This window comes from Xyrauchen texanus, chromosome 27, assembly GCF_025860055.1.
Source record: "Xyrauchen texanus isolate HMW12.3.18 chromosome 27, RBS_HiC_50CHRs, whole genome shotgun sequence".
Classification (NCBI taxonomy): domain Eukaryota; kingdom Metazoa; phylum Chordata; class Actinopteri; order Cypriniformes; family Catostomidae; genus Xyrauchen; species Xyrauchen texanus.
The window spans coordinates 5258262-5282018 of record NC_068302.1 but is presented as its reverse complement, the minus strand read 5'-3'; the positions used below and the strand labels follow the sequence as shown (position 1 = coordinate 5282018).

At 38.2% G+C, this 23757-nt stretch overlaps 1 protein-coding gene across 1 annotated transcript in view; it reads right to left on the bottom strand.

The window, feature by feature from the left end:
- The window catches only part of LOC127620526 (espin-like), a 169127-nt gene extending 146520 nt beyond the window's left edge, over positions 1 to 22607 (bottom strand). Inside the window, 2 exon segments of the mRNA XM_052093657.1 lie at positions 273 to 466; positions 21917 to 22607. Of these exon segments, the coding sequence (XP_051949617.1) occupies positions 273 to 466; positions 21917 to 22210 (488 nt within the window). The 5' untranslated portion in view covers positions 22211 to 22607.
- Positions 22608 to 23757: the final 1150 nt, after the last annotated feature.

The window sequence follows — 23757 nt, the reverse complement described above, 5'->3', positions numbered from 1 at the left end:
AGTCTTTTCTAAAGAACTTGACAATTATTTATATAAAAAGAGTCAGATAGTTGGACTGGATATTGTATATGACATAAGTTGTGGTGTTTGTTAAGGTGAGAATCACTATTACTATTGCTCATACTTAGGGTTTGTGATCTGAACAAATATCTAACCCTAAGTATTAAAGTCATCCCAAAAATATTTTATAAAACCAGTTGGATGAGAGGGAAAACAAATGAAAAACAATTCAAAAATCCACTGGCACACTATTATACACTGTATGTTCTTACTTTGGGCTGTGTTCCAATAGCAGCCTGAGCGAGGGCAAGTCCCCTTTAGCTGCAGCATAGTGAACAGGCAGCGCCCCCGTTTCCGTGGCAACAGTAGGATCCCCCTCTCCACTCTTCAGCAACCAATCAATGATCTCATGATGGCTGAAGCGAGAAGCCAGGTGCAAGACAGTGGCTCCTGAGCTGTCTTTATCCTGTAAACAACACAATACATCATTAATGATATTTCATACACAGTAACTCACTGTGAGTTGAAACACAGAAAGAGAATTAATTATAATATAAACAGTTAGATCCGATCCTCTGATTGCAAAAGCTGCATTCCAAGAGTGCTGATATTTAGTACAACATCACTGTCTGGGAGGCTTCACTGTTTGTATCACTCCACTTGTATGTGTTTGTAGCATTCCAGTGTCATGCAACAGTAACTTAAAATATTTTAATTAGCTGATCAAAAATAGACAAAATAACTGGCTATAATTGTTGTGCCTATGACTTGTGTGCCTTCAAGTTGTTAATAGAACTGTTTTCTACATGGCATTTAGGTGTAATATACAGACAAGTAGGGCTGGCTGAAATATCAAATAATTAAGAAATTATTGATTATGAATATGATTTTGCTGTCAATATAAAATTAAACAATATCATCATGACTGAGGTGTGCAGATTTACACATTGAAGCAATTCCAAGTTATTATACAACTCGAAAAATGGGCCAAGGTATTAAAGAAAAAAAGGTGACAACAGATTAGTAATGAGCACTGCAAACTGTCAAATACACACTGCACTTCCTGTGTTCCGTGTGTTTGTCTACAATCTCCAGGTGAAGTAAAAACGACAGCACTTTCAACTTTCCGCCAGAAAAAAAAGCTCCAGGTGAAGTAAATACGAAAAAAATATATATTACTATTGTTCAAAACAAAACATAATCCTCATAATAATAATAATTCATTATTATATTGTATAATTAAAATTTAACTGGGCTCCAAAACTAAGTGAATTTGTAGTTTTTGTACACCCTATTCCTTCACAAAACATTTTTTTAAATAAAATACATGTATTTAATATTGCTTTTTTATGTATTGTTGTATTAATGCATCTAAATGAAAATTATTAAAATATAATTCTTCCTTGTGTTAAGTGATAAACTGTGGAAAACATGCCTTTATAATTTTTAGATATTAATTTTGTGTATTAAACATTTTCAGTATACTTGGCTATAATGGTTTGGTTGAAAAGATTGTTCCTCTAATAAAAAAAATATATATTTTAATGCCATTTCAGAACAAATACATTATAACTGTCCCAGCTGCTTAGAACTGATGAGTTACAGAAAATAAAGGGGGGATCATATTTGCAGAATACCCAGGGAAGTATATAATGTATTTCAAGAATCACACCAAGAAAAATGGAAAAAAAAACAGCCAAAAGATCAGAAACTCTTTCCACACATATATTGGTATATAGACGATATTTACATAAACACATGTCAAACAATAACACCAGCCAAGCAAACAATCCCAAATAGCATCAGTAGGCGATTGTAAGAGGATTCTGGAGAATGAGTTAGGGTAGGTACACGAGGCGTCAAAAGTCAATTTCCTCAGGATGAGACCAGACTTGTCAATAGTTCTTAAAAGATCATATAGATGGCTTTCTGACAGAAAAGTTATTTTCATTCCTTGGCTAATGGCATTACTGCCTCCAAAGGGAATCAAGGAAATAGGTCCTCTGGTGAGTGATCCAGGAGAATCATAACAGCACAAAAAATCCTATTTGGGCAGCAAACAAACAGTTTCCCAAACCAGGATTTTCAAGAATAGCAGCCAACAGCATGTGGCAAGTCACACTGGATATAATAATTCTTCTACTACTTTCCCTTTTTATACTAAACATTGAGTGCTACTCATGACCCCTAGTGGCTAGGATGAACATAGGCCCCCAGAAAAGACAGTATGCCTTGTAACAGGCTGTAACCGTTACAACATATTATCTAGATATGTCTAGGGCTGGGTATTGATACAAATTTCTCGATTCAATTCGATTCTGATTCACAAGCTCTCGATTGTTTTCAATTCCGATCTTGATTAGATTTAATATCAATTTATATGGGATCAATGTTTCTGTTACAATATCTATTTTGCATACAAACAATTAATTCTCAGCTAATCCTCTTAATTATAAAAGGAAGCTTTTAGGCAACACTTCTATGTACAATTCGAAAATGTAAAGTTTACTAATTATATTTTATCATTAGTCTTTCATAAAATTTTCAAATTCAGTCTATTCCATCAATTAATGTCTTGAAATTGCATATATTATGTTGCATATATATTTTTGTAAATGTTTTATTGTTTACTTGCATAATTTGTACTATTTACAATTATTTATATTGATATGTTGAACACAGGCTTAATCGGTACTGTCTCTTTAAGACTAGCAGCATCAGCCAGTGAGCACATATAACGAGAGAAAACATGCTTGGTTTCTTTTTCTAATCCCCTTTTCTCCCAATTTTTGGAATGCTCAATTCCTACTACTCCTGGTCCTCGTGGTGGTGCAGTTACTCACCTCAATCCGGGTGGTGGAGGACAAGTCTCAGTTGTCTCTGCTTCTGAGATAGTCAATCTGCAAATCTTATCATGTGGATCGTTGTATATGACACAGTGGAGACACACAGCACAGGAGGCTCATGCTACTCTCCACGATCGACGCACAACTTACCAAAAGCCCCACTGAGAGCAAGAACCACTAATCGGAACCATGAGGAGGTTACCCCATGTGACTCTACCCTCCCTAGCAACCAGGCCAATCTGGTTTCTTAGGAGACCTGGCTGGAGTCACTCAGCACACCCTGGATTCGAACTCGCGACTCCAGGAGTGGTAGTCAGAGTCAATAATCGCTGAGCTACATGGTTTCTTTGTACGTTCAGTTAGAATTAAATGCAGTGTTTCCCCTAAATGCATTTTGCAGTACCACTCTTGGGATTTCACATGGTTCATTTCATATTCTTGATGCAACATAACGATTGCCAGACCCAGTCAGCTGTGTGCTTTGTACACTGCGAAAGAGACCCCACCCACCCCCACACAAAAATAGAAGCACATTCTCACAGTAACATTCTCACTGCATGACACACATATCCAACTCACTTCAGTTCAATTGGCCCGAGAGCTCCTTTCTGAAACATAGGATGGCAGGGGATCGAAACGTTTCACTGAACAATCAGTTAGCATTTCCTAGTGAATATTAATGAGCCTCCCCCTGTCATCTATATGCTTTTGAGCACATATTGCTCGCTTCAAAAGTAGAATGTAACTGCGCTACACTGACCAATTATCAACACAGCTCAATCATGGATAAAGCAGCATGAGTGCAGAGCAGGTGCGGTAATTCGTGGACTGGTCTCAACCGCACAGACTATTTTAAATGCGCTTGCAAACCAGTGAGATGTGTGGCAGGAATTATGAAACCCGCTTGAATGCAGAACAGAATGTCTTAGTGATGAAACTAGTTTAAAACAAAAAGCCCTCACATTTTAAACGCCCTGACAAAGAAAACAGTAGATTAGAAGGCTTTTCAATTTTGGGATCAAGGATTTAGGGACGATCAGATGTTTACCACTGTGAAACATCACCATTTCTTCAAATAACACTTATTAAGTATTTGGGCACTGAAGACACAAAACTGTTAAGTTAAGAAAGTGAAAATTTACCCCAATCATCCATTATGAAGGTCTTTAGCTACAAAATTGTATAGGGTCACCATTGCCATATGGAGTGCATCATAATGTGCCTCACATTCTCAATTGGAGACAGGTCAAGACTGCAGGCAGGCCAACCTAGCACCCACAATCTCTGCTTATTCGGCCAGTATGTGGTTTGAAATTGTCCTGCTGAAAATTCTGTAACGTCCCTGGAAAAGACGGTGCTGGATGGCAGTATATGTTGCTCCAACATTTTTACATATCTGTCTGCATTCATGGTGTTCTCACATTCTCAGACTCTCATGGTGTTCTCAGATTTGACCATATTCCCTGAATCTTTTAACTATATTGTGCACTATAGAGGGTGAAATGCCCAAATTCCTTCCCATTTTTCTTTGAGGAACCTTGTTCACAAAGTACTGGATTATTTGCTGAAACATATGTTGGCAAATTGACAAGTCTCCAGTGATCCATGCTCTTGAAGGTCTAGTCTGTTTTTGAAGGCTCCTTATATACTATGACACAATTGCTTCACTTGTTTAACATCTCCTGTTTCACATCGGCTAGTTATTTGAACTCTTCAAATTGTTATTAGTCTTAAATTGCCCGTCTCTTTTTTGGAGCCTGTTGCAATCATCTTATTTGAAATGACTGTACATTTTCAAAAAACAATGCAATTCATGAGGAAAAACAATGACATTAAAAGACTTAAACGTGGAGAGCAGAAATGGCTGTTAAAAACAGCTGCTGCAAAATAGCGCTGTTATGAACAACATGGCATAAAAATGCATTATGCCTCAATAATTAGCCTAAACTACAGTACTATGAAAACGTGCAAAGTGATTGACAGGTAAAAAGTGTCAGCGGGCATGCGCACAACAGCACTACTGCTGAAAAACTATATATGTTTTAATTTTTTATTTTTTTTAATCAATAACTGACTGTAAACAACAGAAAGGGTATTAAAAGAGAAACTATTTAATGGCATATGGACCAAACCAAAATTTTACTCTCAACACACAGTGAAAGGACCTAACTTTCACTTGAGTAAAATCTAAACATTCACTAGCTAGTGGCTAATAATAGACATTTTTATTTGTACAGTGAGATTTGGTTGCACATGTGAGTGATTTATTAGGATTGAATAGGGTTACAACAAAGAAAGATAAATCTTGGTATTCAAGAATCAATATTGTTCAAACGAAGATTGCAATGCATCAGAGAATCAATATTTTTACCCAGCCCTACATTGAATATTGTCAATAAGCTAAAAAAAAGAAAAAGCATTTTTTTTTACAGCTATATACAGTATATCACCCAGCCATACAGACAATTATTATTTTGCTTACTTCCCAAATGTATTTAAACAAATAGATCACCCCAAAATTTCACCCCATTAGCTCAACCTCAAATCGTTTTAAACCCATATGTTTTTTTTTTCTTCCATGGAACTCAAAAAGAGCTGTGACCACGAGCTGTCACGCTAAAAAAAAGGACAAAAATGCACCATTAAGTTGTTCTTATTTTCCTATTTGTGTGTAATATTACAAGTCTTCTTAAGACATACAATAGCTTTTTATGAGGAACAGACCAACATTTAAGTCATTATTTGCTGGAAAACTATGGTAATTTTGTATAGTTTACTTTATTAACATGACAGCGTCTGGTCACTATGTGCTTTTGCTGTATGGAAAGGAAAAAAGCTAATTAACATTTTTCACAATTACTCATTTTGAGTTTCAATGAAGAAAAAAAGTCATACGGGTTTGAAAAGGCACGAGGGTGAGTAAAAGATGAAGGAATTTTCATTTTAGTGTGAACGTTTACACATTTCACTAGCCAAAGTTGATTGTAGTCATTCAGCTTGCAGTACAGGTATGAAACATAATGATGTAATGTGAAGCCGTGTTGCAGACATCACACTCCCTACTGATGGGAGAGATTTATTTCATTAATACATGTGCACAGAAGAAAAAAAGAACAACACCAAGAGCTCTAGTTACCTTTTCCTTATGACATCTAGTAGTATTTAAGAGATGGATGTGTAATACCTGAACAATGACTGGGTAAACAGTCTTATATTTAATGGCAGACTCTCCACACATTTTCTGTGCTCATTTAGCAGATAATATCTGCGGAATTCTGCAGACTAGATTTAACCAAGGTGTTAAATGCCACACTCTTATTGGAAGCTAAACATCTGTGGAGATCTCTGTGGACACAGATTCAGTGTGGACCTGAATATAAGTCGTCTCAATCAGCTCTCTATTTCAGTAGTCAGGGCAATGACAAGGGAGTCTGCCATTTCTAGGGCTTTCCCATTCGCAAAATTGTTTCAGTTTACTAAAAAATCTAAATTTTGCCATGTCTTTTAAAGTCTTTCAAGACAAAACCTTATTTTCTCTTTAAAATATATATTGCTTGTCAAATCTTTCATCCACGATGTCCATGAAAGGGAAACAATCTTTTAAATCTTAGAGTTTTTTTTTTTAAATATTAAAAATATTTATCTACACTTTGTATTTATATTGCTTAATTTTTGTCATTTCATGAGTTCACTGGTTCAGAAAGTCCAGCAGCACATGAAGATAAACGGATTTGGTGTGCATTCCATAATGGAGGGGCTTGAGCACAGGAATGGGCTTGAGCTCTGTGATCCTAAGGCAAGAAATAGAAAGACCATTTTGATGGAGATGGGGAGGGATGCCAAAAGAATCGTCATTGTGTGAGGCAAGCAGCCACTTATATATCCTTTGGATATGATTGGCAGGCCTAGAAGAACATCTGTGGAACTGTGTTTTGAACAGTATTTGTCCTTCATAACGCTGTACGTTTTATTGTCTACCACCAAAATGCACGACAATGTCATTTATACAGCAATGTTTTTGATTAATACCAGCTGCGTTTAAACGCTCACCTCATAATTTAGTTGCAGGTAATTGAGACATAAGTCTCCCAATTATTGAATGACCGATATGTGTTTTTAATGGCCGATGCCGATATCCAGAGAAGCAGGGTGGCTTCTAGGTCGACACAATGCCGATATATCACAGAATTTAATATAGTAAATAAAATAAACATAAAATTGCTAAAAACTTATTTAGTACTATATTTACTCAATTTCAGATTTAAATCGTTAGAATTCAAATTTTTGTCATTTTGTGCACGTGAAGAAATTGTTAGAATATTAAGAAGGAAATAACAGTACACACAGTAGTCCAGCAACCATGGATGGCATGTGCGTATAAGCAGTCACATTTTCTCACAAAAGACAGAATCATACCAACTGTACATATACAAAACAGTGAATATGACATTTACTTATAGTGCATGTGAAGTGCTTTTACTTTGAAGTTACACTCGACAAGAAGAAAATGATGGATTTCCATCTGTTTTAACGAGATATCTGCATATTTGCAGAAGATATTTGATAGAAGTTTTATTGATATTTGCATTAGACAAAACAGTTATTGTTGTAACACGATGGCACATGACAACAAAATGAACTGTGATTGGTCGATTACATATCTCAGGCACTTCACATGCAAGCAGGCGTTTCTCTATGCCCTCGCCGCCTTAAGAAACAAATCGGCCAAACTGGAAAATGTTTCGTCCTCTGCATCATATCGGTGGACCACTTGTCCCAATGTTCAATGGATCAACACCTTTGCCAGTGTCCAAATTCATGTTATACTATATACTGATTTAAAACATAGGGAGCTAAGGAATGAGAGGAGATGCACCCTAAGTTAAATAAATAAAATAACATACAATAAAACATATCACTGTGCTAAATGCAAAGGACAATTTCACAAAGATTTTAAATATTTCACCAAGATGCTTGCTTCTTTATAAAGGACATAAAAAGGGAGAAAGAAACCAATTTTAATGAACAGTGACAAGAAAAATATGTGAACCCTTGGCATTAACTGAATTTATGTATAAATCTGTCTTAAAATCTAGTTTGATCTTCATCTAAGTTACAATAAAGAACAAACACAACTGTTTTAACTAATAGCACACAAATTATTGTATTGTACTTGTATATATTATCTACATCATTCAAACAGTCACAGTGTATGTTGGGAAAAGTATGTGAACACCCAGGCTAATGATGTCAACAAAAGCTAATTAGAGTCAGGAGTTGGCAAATCTGGCATCCAATTAATGAAACTAGATTGGTGTTGTGGGTTAGAGCTACTTTGACTTATAAAAAGCACTCAAACATTTTGAGTTTGCTATTCACAAGAAACATCTCCGAAGTGGAACATGCCTCGGAAAAAAAAAATAAAAGGAGACCTCAAAATACCTACAAAATAACTAACAAAGTTATTTCGAAGAGCTTAGATATTCATCTGTCCACAATTAGACAAATTGTCAATAAATGTAGATGATTTAGTACTGTGGCTACTCTCCCTAGAGGTGGCCGTATAGCCAAGATGACTCAAAGGGCACACTGCAGAATGCTCAATGAGGTAAAAAAGAACCCTATAATGACAGCTAAATATTTGAAGGAATAATTGGAACTGGTTAACTATATAAGAGTCTATTATACGGAAAACATTAAACAGGCATGATGTCAGACTGATGAAACTAAGGTTGAATTGTTTCGGAAGAACACACAGCACTACGTATAGCATAAATAGGGCACCATATACTGAAAAAATCATCCCACTGGTGAAGTACGGTGGAGGGAGTATCATGATTAGGGGCTGCTTTGCTGCTTCAGGGCCTGGAATGCTTGCCATCATCGAGGGAATAATGAATTCCCAAGATTAAGAAGATATCCTACAGGATACTGTCAGGGTGGCTATGCACCAGCTGAAACTCAGTAGAAATTGGGTGATGCAGTGAATGGAACACAATGGAGCACAGAATGGCTTCTGAAAAAGAAAATCCACCTTTTGGAGTGGCCCAGTCAGAGCCCAGACCGTAACCCAATAGAGATACTGTAGAATGACCTCAAGAAAACCATTCACACCAGACATCATAAGAATATGGCAGAGCTGAAGCAGTTCTGTAAGGAAGAATAGTCCAAAATTCCTTCTGAATGTGCAGGTCTAATTTGCAGCTAACGGAAACACTTAGTAGAGGTTATTGCTGCCAAAGGAGGATCGACCAGTTATTAAATCCAAGGGTTCACTTACTTTTTGCACAGCACTGTAAATGTTTAATGTAATGTGTTCAATAAAGACATGAAAAATGATAATTGTTTGTGTGTTGTTAGCTTAAGCACATTGTGTTTTGTCTACACTTGAGACTTTGATGAAAATTAGATCACATTTTATGACCAATTAAAGCAGAAAACCAGGTAATTACTAGGGATGCACCGAAATTTCAGCCGCCGAAAATTTTCGGCCGAAAATGGCACTTTCAGCACTTTCGGTTTTCAGCCGAAAGAGAAAAAAGGCCGAAAATATGAGCCGAAAATATATACCTCCTCGCCCCGCCCCTCAGTGCTCAGATTTCAATCTGGATTGATCTAGCCCTTATCACAGCGCTACCAAACAAAGGCCGATCATGTCAGCGGTGTGGAAATTCTTCAAAGTTTCTGATAAGGACATCAAATTTGCGATCTGCAGTGTTTATTCAGCAGAACTTTCAAGATATATATATATATACAGAATACAGCAAGAGATTCTACAGGAAAATGTCACAACTAGCGCAGCTACAACACAACTTGAGACGTATTTATCTGAACTACTCCAGAAGCGACAGTCCCCTTGACTACGGTCGCATAAACAAAGACGGCTTTCCGTTGCTTGCGCGGATTGCGCACAGGTATTTATCTGCCCAAGCACCAGCACAGAGAGTGAGAAACTGTTCAGTGCAGCATCTCATGTTCTTGATGAGCTTTCTGACAGGAGAGACTGTCAGAACGTTTAGCAACTTTTGTTCTTGAAGAGAAACCTGTCACTTGTACTTAAATAGAAAGCGGTCCAATATGATGTGAATAGCAATTACATTACACTTGTTCTTCACTTGAGGATACATCTGTCGTTTACAGTTGAGGTTGGATTTAGTTCAATTACTGCTGTTTTGCACAATAATTTTCACTTAAAGTGTACATACGTTTACATAAACAGAATAGAGCACTGATCTATATATATAATTATATATTATAGATATATATAGATCAGTGGAATAGAGGCCCTCTGCCATTCTGTGTTCTGCCTGTTGTTTTAATTAAAATTACTGTTGCATATTTAAACTTTTTGAAAGATGTTAGCTAAGTTCATTTCTTGACTCTTGTTTTGCATATAATAGTTTTCTAAAACTTTACATTATTTGGATAATTGTTAATAAAATCTGTAAAATTAGATTTTTACAGAACTGAAAGAAGAAGAATATTTAATATAGTTTTAATATATTTTTTGTCCAATTTTGGTGTGCTACTTTCAATAAAAGTGTGATTTATTTTATTGGTTTGTAGTTTTTCAATTCAGATTAATTAAATTCATGAAATTAATGAAAAAGTATAAAATTAATACAATTATACACAACATTTTTTTTTTTTTTTAAATAGGTAAAAATTTCGGTTTCGGTTTCGGTTGTTGGCCAAGTGCATCCTGGATTTTCGGTTTCGGTTTCGGCCCAGAATTTTCATTTCGGTGCATCCCTAGTAATTACAAAGGCTTCACATACTTTTTCTTGCCACTGTATATAGTCATCAAGTATGTGAAAGATAAAATGAATGAATCAACAATTTAAAAAGATAAAATAAAATATACTATATTTTCAATGAACCTGCTCTGCAATAAAACATAATAGCGAGCATAATAATGTATGAAATAGCTTACAGTATGTGAACAGTATCTCACAGTATTTTCAGAATATTAATATCTTTCTACTGTATCACTCCTGCTATCAAACACACCTTCTATAAGGTGATAAGGCTTCTATTGTCATGGTTCCGTCGTTATGCCAGTTTATTCTTTTGTTTGTTTTTATCTCTCCTCATGTTTCACAGGTGGAGTCGGTGAGCGTATTCGGCATTTCCATGGGAACGCTGATCGCTCCTGGTGAGGGGATGGGTTTCTCACACACTCCACCTGTATCCACACATCCTACTTTATTACTTGTACTCGTTATTCGTTCCCAAAGACCGCTGAGGCTCACCCTCTGTCCACTCCTCCTCTCGCTTCTCCTGACACTCATCCTTCTCCTGAACCAATGCAGGTGGGCAGGCTCCCAGTTTCACTTAAGGAGAAGCAACGGTGGCTCCTCAAGGCCTTGTGCTTCACTTCTGGTCGATCTGGCCACCTCTCTACTGCCTGTCTGTTAAAAGACTAGCGTAGCATCCCTAGACAAAGCCCCTAGATTTGGTACGCTCCTTACGGTTTGCTTGCACTGAGTGGTATTGAGTGGTATTAGCTGCAATGCTATCTCGGCTCTGGTGGATTCTGGCGCTGAGGGAAATTTTATTGGCACAGACTTAGCCCTTAAATGGAGGTTTCGCAGATTCCGACTGGACGAACCTATCACTACACACACTGGAATGTCCCTCACTGTCATCATAGTCCAGTTGGGTAGTGCACATATTAAATAATACAGTTACCGAGGTGATAAAAGCACCAAATTTTACATGAAGATTCTTTAGGACCTCCTGAATGATTTCAGCCTAGGAGCCCAGCTGAAATATTGAAATTTAGTGTCAAATCACTTAAAAAACAATATTCATGAAAAACTTTTTTTGTTTTTTTTTTCCATCTCAAGTAAAACTTTCAGGATAATGGCCTTTTAAGACCACTGAATAAGCTTCCTTTTGTTAATTTGTGCTCAGGCCAGTAGATCTTACAAATTATAAGTGTAAAACAGAGTGCCAAGACACCTTATACCTAAAAAAAAATCAAAAAGCCCTGTATAATATAGGCAGAATTATTAAAAAAGGCAGCAAAAATGCTTAAATGTTAAGAGATCTTGGTTTTCTCTTTTATTTTTCAATTCAACTAGGTCATTCATAGCTATTCTACTAAGTTCATAGTTTGGTCATTAGTTTTATGTTAGGCTGCATCACATCACATTAACCCTTTCGCACGTACTGCACCGGTGTGATTAGAACGGTCAGTGCATGCACTGCTAAATTCAAAATGTGCTTGCGTTGGCTGGCGCTGAGCCAGAGACAGGCGCAGCTCAGAGCTGTCATATATCACAACTTTTCAGTGTTTTCAACCACATAATGTTTATTTTAGGTTTCAGACATTTAAGTACTAAAAAAACAATACATTTAGAGTTTGTAAAATACACACTGATGTCAAAGGAAGAGCCAATAATAATCCTTTCCATAATTAGAAATGTTTTATTCATATCAGATACACATTGTGTAAGTGACTTTAAAGTTTACTCTATTCGTCTCCCAGTTCACCAGCCACTTACTTTTATGTATTTCGGGTGAAGTGGATGAATTCACGTGTTGTAAAATCCAACAGATCCGATTATCTGAACTGCGTCTGCGGCACAAACTAGATGATCGACGCCCATCGCAGCATACAGCTCAACTAACGCGATCGTTATAAAGGTGTTTAAACAACAAAACACTTCCACTTGCATATATTTGACAATCGGAATATCAGATATTTCATGCCATATCTAACAAATGTGTGAATATTTTGAATAAAAAAGGAAAAATGACATAAAAGCAGATCATCATTCATTCTCTGTTGTTGCTGCGGTGTGTCACGTGACAAGCAATGGCCATGGAAACCATAAAGTGACACATTCTAAATAACGGTATAATAATAACTTTTATGCTTACATAACATTAGTTTCTGAAACTTCAACATGGAGCTGAACTGGGCTCTATGTATTATTTGCCAGAAAAACACATCTGAACCCCTGAGATGTACCTTGCAGACACCTGGGACAAGTGGTGATAAATCTCATGCCTATAGATCATTTCTTGCTAATGTCGAGCAATTCAGAGCGATTGACAATCTTCCATCTAAACTCTATTTTGGGAATGATGAAACTGCTACCAATTTTGCTTCACATTCTGCTTCTTGGCACAAATCTTGCCATCTAAAGTTTAACAATTCAAAGCTTATGAAAGCTGACAAAAGAAGAACATGCGGAATGCTGCTGAATCTGGATGGGGAAAGCCAATGAAACGCCAACGACTGGATGTTCGAAAGTGCTTCTTCTGTGAGGGTGGCATAGATCAAGGTGCTCTCCATGAAGTATCAACATTTGATACTGACAAGAATATCCGAACCATGATCACTGAACTTAAGGACACAAGGCTTATGACAAGGATAATTGGAGGAGATTTAATTGCAATTGAGGCAAAATACCATTTACCATGCCTTGTAAAGCTGAGAAATTGCTACCGTGGACTCGCTAGTAAGAGCTACCAATGTCCAGAAAACATAGATGAAAATATGAATGAGTCTCAAGCTTTAGTTGAACTTCAGGACTACATTGAAAAATGTGTTGATTCTGGAGTCCTTCTCTTTATGCTATCTGAGCTCCACTCTTTGTATGTAAATCGACTTCAGGAACTGGGTGTCAGTAAGCAAGTCAACAAAACCAGATTGAAAAATCATTTGCTTCAATGCTTTCCAGATGCACAAGAACAATTTGATGGAAGGAATACAGTTCTTGTTTTCAAGGAGGGCATGAGAAATATGCTAAGGGAAGCTCTGAAGAAGAGAGATTTTGATGAAGATGCTCTCATCCTGGCAAAAGCTGCGAAGATTATTAGAAATGACATATTCAACTATACAGGCTTCAAATTCACTGGCTCCTTCCCAGAAAGATGTCAAGAAACCTCACTTCCTTCAAGCTTAAAGTCTCTTATCTCGATGATAATGAATGGCTCCAACTTGAAAGATCAAGATAAATGTGAGTCTCAGGCTTGCCTCACAATGGGACAAGGCATTCTTTATAACACAAAGAAAAGGGCAACACCCACTGCTAGGATGACCAGACACAGCCTTGAACGTGAACCACCACTCCCTATTTACATAGGCCTTAATGTACATGTACAAACCAGAAGCAAGCAACTGGTCCAGCAATTAAACCAAATGGGTATTAGCATTTCATATGACAGAGTTATTCAAATTGAAGACTGGCTTGCTAAAGCCACATGTGAACGCTTTGAAGTTGATGGTGTTGTGGTTCCAGCTTGTCTCCGGAAAGGGCTCTTCACAGTTGGTGCCCTTGATAACCTTGACTATGACCCAAGTTCAACCACTTCTGTAGGCTCCTTTCATGGTACTGGAATCAGCATGTTTCAGTTTCCAACTAAGGATGACTGTGGTGTACAGAGACCACCCATTATGATACCACCTTTTGAAAATAAAAATAAAGCTCTTCCTGACACTTTTGCCACTGTCCCCGCTGTAGCTCTGAAAAATACTTCTGTTTCAGTGCCAGAGTGTAATGTAGTTACAGCTATGGGTTTATTGGATAATGCTAGAGAAGAGGAAAACAGGTGGGCCAATCATGCACTGCCACTTCTAGAGAAGAGAGAACTAGACAGTGATGATGCAGTTGCATGGTCTGCATATCATGCTTCTATGCAACCATTGGTGGAAGACCCCCCAGCAAAATGTGCACACCTTCCTCTGTTTTATGATAAATCTGCCACTCCAGCCATGATTAAACATGGCATGAATGTTCTTAGACAAGCTATTGAATTTCTTAATCCTGGACAAATCCCAGTTACTACATTTGACCAGCCTCTTTTCACTCTGGCAAAGTTAGTGCAATGGAAATGGCCAGACACACATGGTGAAAGAGTTCATGTAGTTATGCTAGGTGGATTACACACAGAAATGGCCCTCTGGAATACACTTGGCGACCTCTTAGATTGCTCTGGTTGGACAACAGCACTCACTGAAGCAGAAGTAGCATCTTCTGGAAAGGCTGACTCATTTCTGAAAGCAGCACACCTAACTCGCACCAGGCATGCCCACCAAGTCACTCTACAGTCACTTCACAATCTGCAGCAGGAAGCTTTTAGGCTTATTGCTGGCCCCAAAGATGAAGATATCTTTATCACTTGGAGAAATGACATGCTGAAGAAGAGTCCAACTTTCATGTATTGGGATATAATACTAAGATATGAAACCCTCATTCTCATTTTTGTCAGAGCTCACAGAGAGAAGAACTTCCTTCTATATGTAGAAGTTTTAGAAGAACTCATCCCTCTATTTTTTGCCTTGGACCATACAAACTATGCAAGATGGGTGTCTGTCCACATCAGGGACATGAAGTCTTTGCCCAGTACCATCAAGGATGAGTTTGAAAAGCATTCACACTGGGTTCTCTCAAAGACATACAACAAGTTCTCTGCAATACCTTTCGACCAAGCTCATGAACAAGAGAATAAGATTGTGAAAGGTTAGTGGTGGTGCAGTTGGTCTCACAGAAAACCCAAATGCTTTCAGACGATGGATGATCTCTGGACCAGAGTTGGGAAGATTGCTGAAAGAATTTGAAGAGGACTTTCTTCCTGAAAATGACATAGATAATCCTAAGAACTTCCAGCATCATGAACAGTGTCTTTCCACACAGAAGACATTTCAAAGACATGTAGCCAACCTGTCTGAAACTATTAAAAGAATGGGCAACCCTTTCTTGGATGATTTTAAAGATCTAGTCACTCTTGACAGCCGTAACTGTGCAGATGAATCTGTGGCTAAAACAGTGTTCATCTTAGAAGACACAGGCAAGAAACAATATCAACAGTTTGTCACAAAGGTGCTTACTGATCGCAGCCAATCCATCCATGATCCAATCAAAAGGAATTCGTTGCAACTCTTCAAGCAAACTCGACGCAAGACATTGTCTACACATGGGAAGAAGATTAAAATGCTCCAGAACAACGTGACACTATTTGGTCAGCTGTATATTGCAATGCAAAGTCGTGAGAGTGATTTGGATGAATTCTTTGCACATGAAGTACAGTCCTTCCCTCCTTCCCTCTCTGACTTTGGAAAGATTCACCTGCCAGGCACAGAGTCTGACTTACTTCAATGCCTTGAGCTCCCTGGGCAATCACAGCCACCCTCATGCTTTGACTGCAAAATCTTGGATGGAGCGGTCATTGTCCACAGTCTGTCTACTAATACAGTGAACACATTTAATGAATATGCAAGTAATGTTTTCATCCCTTACCTGCAGAGGCAGCTACAGGATACACAAAGGTTGGATATTGTATGGGATGCATACATCTCGGACAGTTTGAAGGAGTCTACGCGTCAAAAGAGGGGTCAAGGTGTACGCGAGGAAAGTGTCTGGCCAAACAAAGCTGCCAGGCAATTGGATGGATTTCCTACGTGATCCAATGAATAAGAAAGAGCTTTTTGCCTTTCTGACATCTAAGACTGAAGAGTTCAACTGGCCCCCAGACAAATCTCTGTATATCACATCAGGGCAAGCTGTATCTTCATTTGGTTCCAGCAGTACCATGAGCAGTTGCAATCATGAAGAGGCAGACACCGGATTGTGGTTCATATACAGCATGCCCTGGAGCAAGGAGCAAAAACTGTCCATGTGCGTACTGTGGACACTGATGTCATTGTGATTCTTGCAGGTTTATTCCATGATTTACTGGTGATTCAACCTTTGACTGACATCTGGGTGGCTTTTGGCATGGGCAAAAAGTACAGATTTTACCATGTCAATAGCATATGTAAAAGTCTGGGTAAGGACAAGTCTCAAGCACTGTTGATGTTCCATGCCTATTCAGGGTGTGATACAACATCTGCTTTCACTGGGAAGGGTAAGAAGTCAGTTTGGCGGGCCTGGCAAGCCTATGATGAAGCCACTGAAGTATTTGCTTCCCTTGCCAGAAATCCATTCCAAAAATTAGATGCTGCTTCATGGCAGTTCCAAAAGCTTGAGAGACTGACTGTCATCTTGTATGACAAGTCCAGTTCTTCAAGCTCCATTGTCCAGAAGAGGAAAGAACTCTTCTGCCATGGGAGTAGGACAATGGAGAAACTGCCACCCACCCAAGATACTCTACTGCAGCACATCAGACGGGCAGTTTATCAGACTGGAATCTGGGCGACCAGCACACTCTCACAGCAAGGTATTCCTTCTCCAAGGGACTATGGATGGACCAAGGAATCAGGGTCTTGGGAACCAATTTGGATGACACTTCCAGAAGTCCCCACAGCCTGCAGAGAACTTATCAAATGTTGCTGTAAGGGGATTGTTCCACCTGCAAATGTGGCAAAGCAAGTCTAGACTGCTCACCTCTTTGCAAATGCAACTGTAACGATTCATAATTATCAATTACAAGGCCAATAAAGACCATATTGATAATACTTTAACATGTATTGAAGCTTTTGTTATGTAAAAGTTCATAAACATAAATAAACATAAATGTTAACTTTGGGATTCATTTGAATACTTTATCTTGTGCAGGAACTTGAAAATCGCTGTGTTTTTAAGCATATTTCATTGATAATGAATACTTCTAATATGACATGTTACAAAAAAAATTCCGAGGGCTCCTAGGCCATAATTACACTATAGACCCTAAGGAAACACCATGCAAAATTTGGTGCTTTTATCATCTCGGTAATGGTATTTTCACTACGCCACCGGACTAACACTCACTCTACTAAGCCTGTTAAAATGGTTTCCGGAAATCACTCTGAACAGCTGTCATTCATCCTCATATGATCTCCAGCTACCCCAGTTGTTCTTGGACACCCTTGGTTGGTAACACACGACCCTCACATTGATTGTGCAACAAACTCTTTTTTTGTCTTGGAGCCTTTTCTGCTCTTCACACTGTCTTAACTCTTCTGTCTCCCCTGTCCAAATTTGTGTTTCTGGCAGGATGAGACAGCAGATGTTTCAGGTGTTCCGCTGGAGTATCACGACTTAAGTGCGGTATTCAGCCGATCCCACGCCTCGATTATTCCTCCTCTTCGCCCATACGACTGCACTATTGAATTGCTTCCTGCTTTAACATCCGGTCTCATCCACTCTTCCTCTTCACCCGCATGGATGGGGTTCTTCTTTTTGGAGAAGGAGGATGGCATGCTTAGACCCTGCATAGATTATCGAGGGCTGAATGACATCACGGCTGAGAACCGTTACCCTTTGCCGTTGATGTCTTCAACTTTCAAATTCTTGCAGGGGTCGTCCATCTTTATGAAGTTTGACTTACAAAACGCATACCATCTGGTACGCATTAGATAGGGGAAGGAGTGGAAGATGGCATTTAACACCCATAGGGGCATTTCGAATATTTGGTCATGCCTTTCGGATTGGTCAACGCCCACACCGTCATCCAGGGGCTCGTGAAGGCGTGCTTCGAGACATGGTCAATAATTTTGTTTTTGGTTATCTCAACAATATTCTGATCTTCTTCCAGAATATGCAAGAACATATGCAGAATGTCGGGCAGCTCTCTCTCAGTGCTCTCCCTCGGACAGAAAGGTACATCCTTGTGCGTTCTTTTCAGACCGGTTAACTCCAGCCGAATGGAATTACAACGTTGGTAACTGGGAATTACAGGCTGTCTGGTTGGACTTGGGTGAGTGGCATCATTGGTTAGAGGGTTTGGGGATACCGTTCATGGTTTGGACTGATCACAAGAGACTAGAGTACATCCGTAGCGCTAAACATCTTAACTCTAGGCAGGCTCGCTGGGTGTTTTATTTCATATATTTTGATTTTATCCAGACATATCGTACACAAACGCTCATTAGACAGCATTTTTGGTGGCCATCGCTTGCACGGGACATTCGGCAGTTTGTTGCTACTTGTCCAGTTTGTGTTTCTGTAGTTCCCCAGCCGGGCTCTCCAACCGCTGTCAGTCCCTTCTAGATCTTGGTCGCACATAGCCATGGATTTTGTAACTGGTCTCCCCCCCTCCCATGGAAAACAGTTGTTTGACTGTAGTGGACCGTTCTCGAAGGCAGCTAATTTTATTCCCCTCCCCAAATTAATTATTGAGGGAGACAGCAGTAGCGGTTATTAATCACATCTTTCGAATTCATGGTCTCCTGGTGGACGTGGTTTCTGACAGAGGCCCCCATTTTGTGTCACATGGAAGATGTGTCATCAATGGAAACATGATATAACACTTCCAGTGAAAACTCTAATGTACAGTAGGTACAACAAAAACTGCTTTGGAGCCTGTTGAGACATTTTCACCAGATCCTTTCTGGGAAAGAAATAAGTGAGGCGAAAACAGCTGGATAGTGCGAATAAGCATGTAGCCCTTCTATCCTTTTTTGTAATTTTGTATGGGAAGGATATAACTGTAAAAGCCCTTATAATAACATTACAGAACACACTGGCTTCATTCCATAATTATAGCCTACTCACTGCATGAATCACACACTTGATTTTACGAGGACAGCATTATCCACAGGATGGGTAAAGCAGCTCAACTGAAGTCAGGTTCTTAATAAGACCTCGGAAACACTGGTGAATAAACTCTTTGACCATGAGACTGAAGGTTAAATGACTGTTATAAGGCTACTAATGAGATGGGATTTTTGCACATATGGGGTGATGATTAGGCCATGAAAGCAGTTTATGCACTAGTATGGATGGATGTCTTTCAATGGCTGTATTACACTTTATTAGACTGGCCTACAGGCCTTATAAAGTATTTGGACACATACATTTTTATGAATTGCATAGCATAGATTTACACAGCACCTCACTTTTTTGAGCCACAACAGGACTTGGAAACAGCTGTGTCATTTTTAGTGGGTGAATAAAGCCAGTTACCCTCAAGTTCACTCAGGTGTCCTAGCAGAGTAACCACAGGTGTAGTTCAACACATTATAAGGAATTTTCCAGTTTCAATACAAGTTAAGCTTAATCAACAGCATTTGTGGCATAGTACTGATTCCCACAAAAATTTATTTAGGCTACTAAAAAAATCTGAGTTCCAATAAGGCACTGACAATAGAATTAAACCCTCCATAAATTGGCCCAGTTCACTGTAAGTGTCTGTAACAGTGATTTTAGCTTTTTTGAAAGAAAAGGAGGGAGGGACGAGTCGAAATGTATTTTTGGTAATCAATATTATGCCACAAATGCTGTAGATTGAGCTTAACTTGTATTGAACCCAGGATATTCCTTTAATTTTATATGTGTTTTGTAATGTTATTGATGTAAGATCAGGCAAATTAGCCAACAAGTAGTGATTTTTAAAGGCAAATTAGTGATGACACTAGAGCTTAATTTAACCACCTCCAAACAATAGCCCACGTAAATACTCCTGGGTCATGCTACACAATAGTGCTTAAGTTACAGTGTAGTTACTAGGTAAGTACACAGTTACTAATGAACAAAACGTACTTAATATGTAGGGTACAACAGGGCTAAATAAACCACTTTAGGAAAATCATATCAGGTGTATCAAAAATGTTTCATTGTTGTTTTGATTTAAACAAAAAAGTGGCAAGGGGAACATTTACCCCACACTTGGGGTAGTGATTTAGATTAAATATGGTGGCAATATTTAGCCAACTTTAACAAATACTTTTGAGACAGCAAGATGTTTTGAGTAACAAATGTGCATCAATTTAAAGAAATTTACTCAGAGATCCTTAGAGGACCAAAATGCCCACGTGAAAAAAACTGCCATTATAATATTATAAATTAATATTATTTTCCACTTTCAATTAGTTTATTTTTTTAACCAGCAGTCCTGATCATAACTACCAAACATTCATTAATTTCAATATTGTAACCCTTTAAATGCCAGTTTGTTTATATAATGCCACTGGTTTTTTTATGAAAAAAAAAAAAAAACACAAAAAATGAACAATTTTCCATATGCTAAATGCTAAGCGGAATAATATATACATATATATATATATATATATATATATATATATATATATATATATATATATATATATTTTTTTTTTTATTACAGTCTGAGATATGTTAATAATTAGCAACAACATTGATTTTGATGCATTATTAGTTTTTGTGCAGTGTCAGATAAAAAACAATAACAATGCCACTGTTGTTTTTTACAGACATACACACACACACACACACACACACACACACACGTTGGTGCAGCTATCATTATGAGGACTCTTCAAAGCCATAATGATTTTTATACTGTACGAACTATAGATTCTATATCCTAACCCTAACCCTCACAAAAAACTTTCTGCATTTTTACATTTTCAATAAAACATTGTTTAGAACGTTTTTTTATGCTATTTGAATTATGGGGATACTTGAAATGTCTTCAAAAAACACATTTATAGCATAATACCCTTGTAATTACCAGTTTGTAACCTAAAATAAAGTCCTCGTAAACCACTTAAACCTACCCACACACACATTTTTCAATACACACATACAAAATACAATCTGTCATCTATACCAAAACACCCACACAATTTTAGCTGCATCATTTATTCAATTGGCCTGCAGTGCTCTAAAATACAGAAAACAGGGAAGAAAAAAAAACATGTATTTGCTCCATAGGCTAAACATGAGAAAAATGGCACCATCTCGTGGAAGATATAAAAAATAATAATAAATTTTGATGCCAGGGCTCCTGAATGAAAGCATAATATCATATAATTCATGCTTTAATGGCACTGGGATCAAATATAGCAGTTTTAATGGGTTTCAATGGGGACATTTTTGTACTTAAGGTCCGAGTGAAACTGGTGTACACGGTGTATTATAGATGTAGCCTATTATCATAGGTATATAAAAATTCCCCCCAAAAATACAAACCTTTGGCAATTCCGTTGGAATTAACAGCCAAACTGATCGAAAAGAACAAAAATGCCCCGAAGGTTGCACAAGGGTTACGTTAATGCTTAATCAAAATAACCACTTCATAAGGTTTTAGCTCCGTTGTACCTTATTATAGTCGCACCGTTGCACTTATTGCTAGTGTTATTGAAGATATTTACATGAACACTTTCATGCAAAGTGCAACCTACACTCGAAAGAGTTCGTAAAGAGGCTACTCACGGCCGCTCGACATCCTCCATGCGTCACAAGCCACTGTAAGCAGGTCAGGTTGCCTGTGGCTGCTGCGTCGTGCGCAGGACTTGCACCATTTCTAGCCAGGCTGTTCGCAGGTAAGCCAGCTTCCTCTACCAAGTACCGCAGACAGGTGAGCTTTCCTGCCCGAGCGGCGTGGTGTACGGGGGTCGCTCCCAGCACGTCTTTCACATCGCTGTTGAGTACATTCTCCGCCAATTGCACTTTCAAAGTTTGCACATCCCCTTGCCTCGCTGCGAGAAGAGTCCTCTCAACAACCATGACGAAGCACCTCCAAACAAATGACTATTGCCGCACCATGAAGAGTCAGTTAACAGAGTTACTTCGTTTTGTCCATCCCCTTTTTGTTTGAACTATTGATCACCATATAATAAAGGTGTCGGACAATATCTGAGACAGATATTCAGATGATAGCTGTTGTACTACTCACGATACGGCGTGCTGACAAAAATAATACCATTCTACTGTCTAACGAAAACCAACTAAGCATTTCTTTAAGTTCCTCCGTTGGATGCTCATCATTTCACCTCTTCTCTTCCTTAATTCTGAACTAAACACAATTTCTCCAAAAGCGCAAAAGTTGTGCGTCCGCCGACGCTATAGAAGAATTATTTGGCCTCTTGTCACACGGTTCGAGCAGAAGTCCCGAGGGACTGAACTTGTGAATAATCCATTAAGGGGAGGAGAAGTGTAACATGTTTGCCCCACACAAATCGGCTCAGATGTTAAAGGGACAGCTCGTCATGGGAACATGTTTTGTTGTACGAGCAGGCATCTCTTGTTAAGTTCTACTCTGGTTAATCATTTGATAAACTTAAGTTTATAATTACTAAGATATTAGGTTACATTTTATATTGGGATTGTTTCGTCATTCGTGCCTCGTTCCTTTAACAGACTAGACAGATATTACTGGTGTACCACAGAGGGTCTGTAGGGAACAGTTTAGTCATCATCATGGATTAATTTTTATTTTCTGAAATAATTATTTTCTAACTATCCAATATTCAGCTGTACCCTGTTAGTGTGCCACAGGTACAACGTGTTGATTTTAATGCACTAATAGCGTTACCGTATGTTACCAATAGGTGGCAGTATATATTTCTGTATCATTGTGCAGCGGCAACCACAAAAACTATTTCATTTTGGGTGATGTCAGCTAAAGTGGGCTACTTTTCGGTAAATCATCTAGAACATCATTACAGTGTCTATGCACATTTACACAATACTAATACACACCTGTAGCAAAATATATGCCGTTGGCATTAACACAGACAAAATGATCGAAAAAAGAAAAATTAAAAAGACAAAAATCTCCCGAAGGTCGAACAAGCATTAAACCCAATAGCAAATGTCAAAAGTCCCCCATTCGTGTCATCATTACTGTGTTCAGGTCTAATGGGCCAGGGAATCTATTGCAAAACCATCATTGTGAACAAAAAAATATCCAACAGAATACCATATTCTTCTGCAAAGACTTTATAGAGTAGCAACAGCATATGGCTGATAAAAGTCTGGACAACTGTTATAAAGTAATTGTAATTTTTTAATATTTGTTTAGAAATGGACTATATCACCATCACTCATAAGCATACTTAGTTATCCTATTGTACTGTTGTTATTGTTGATGAGCGAGAGAATGGCCAGACTGGTTAGAGCTGACAGAAAGGCTACGGTAACTCAGATAACCACTATGTACAATTGTAGAGAGCACAGTGTTCCTAATAAAGTGATCAGTGAAAGTACATATAGGCATAACTAATAAGTATAATAAGCGTGTATATATAGGGTACAACAGGGCTAAAGGCCCT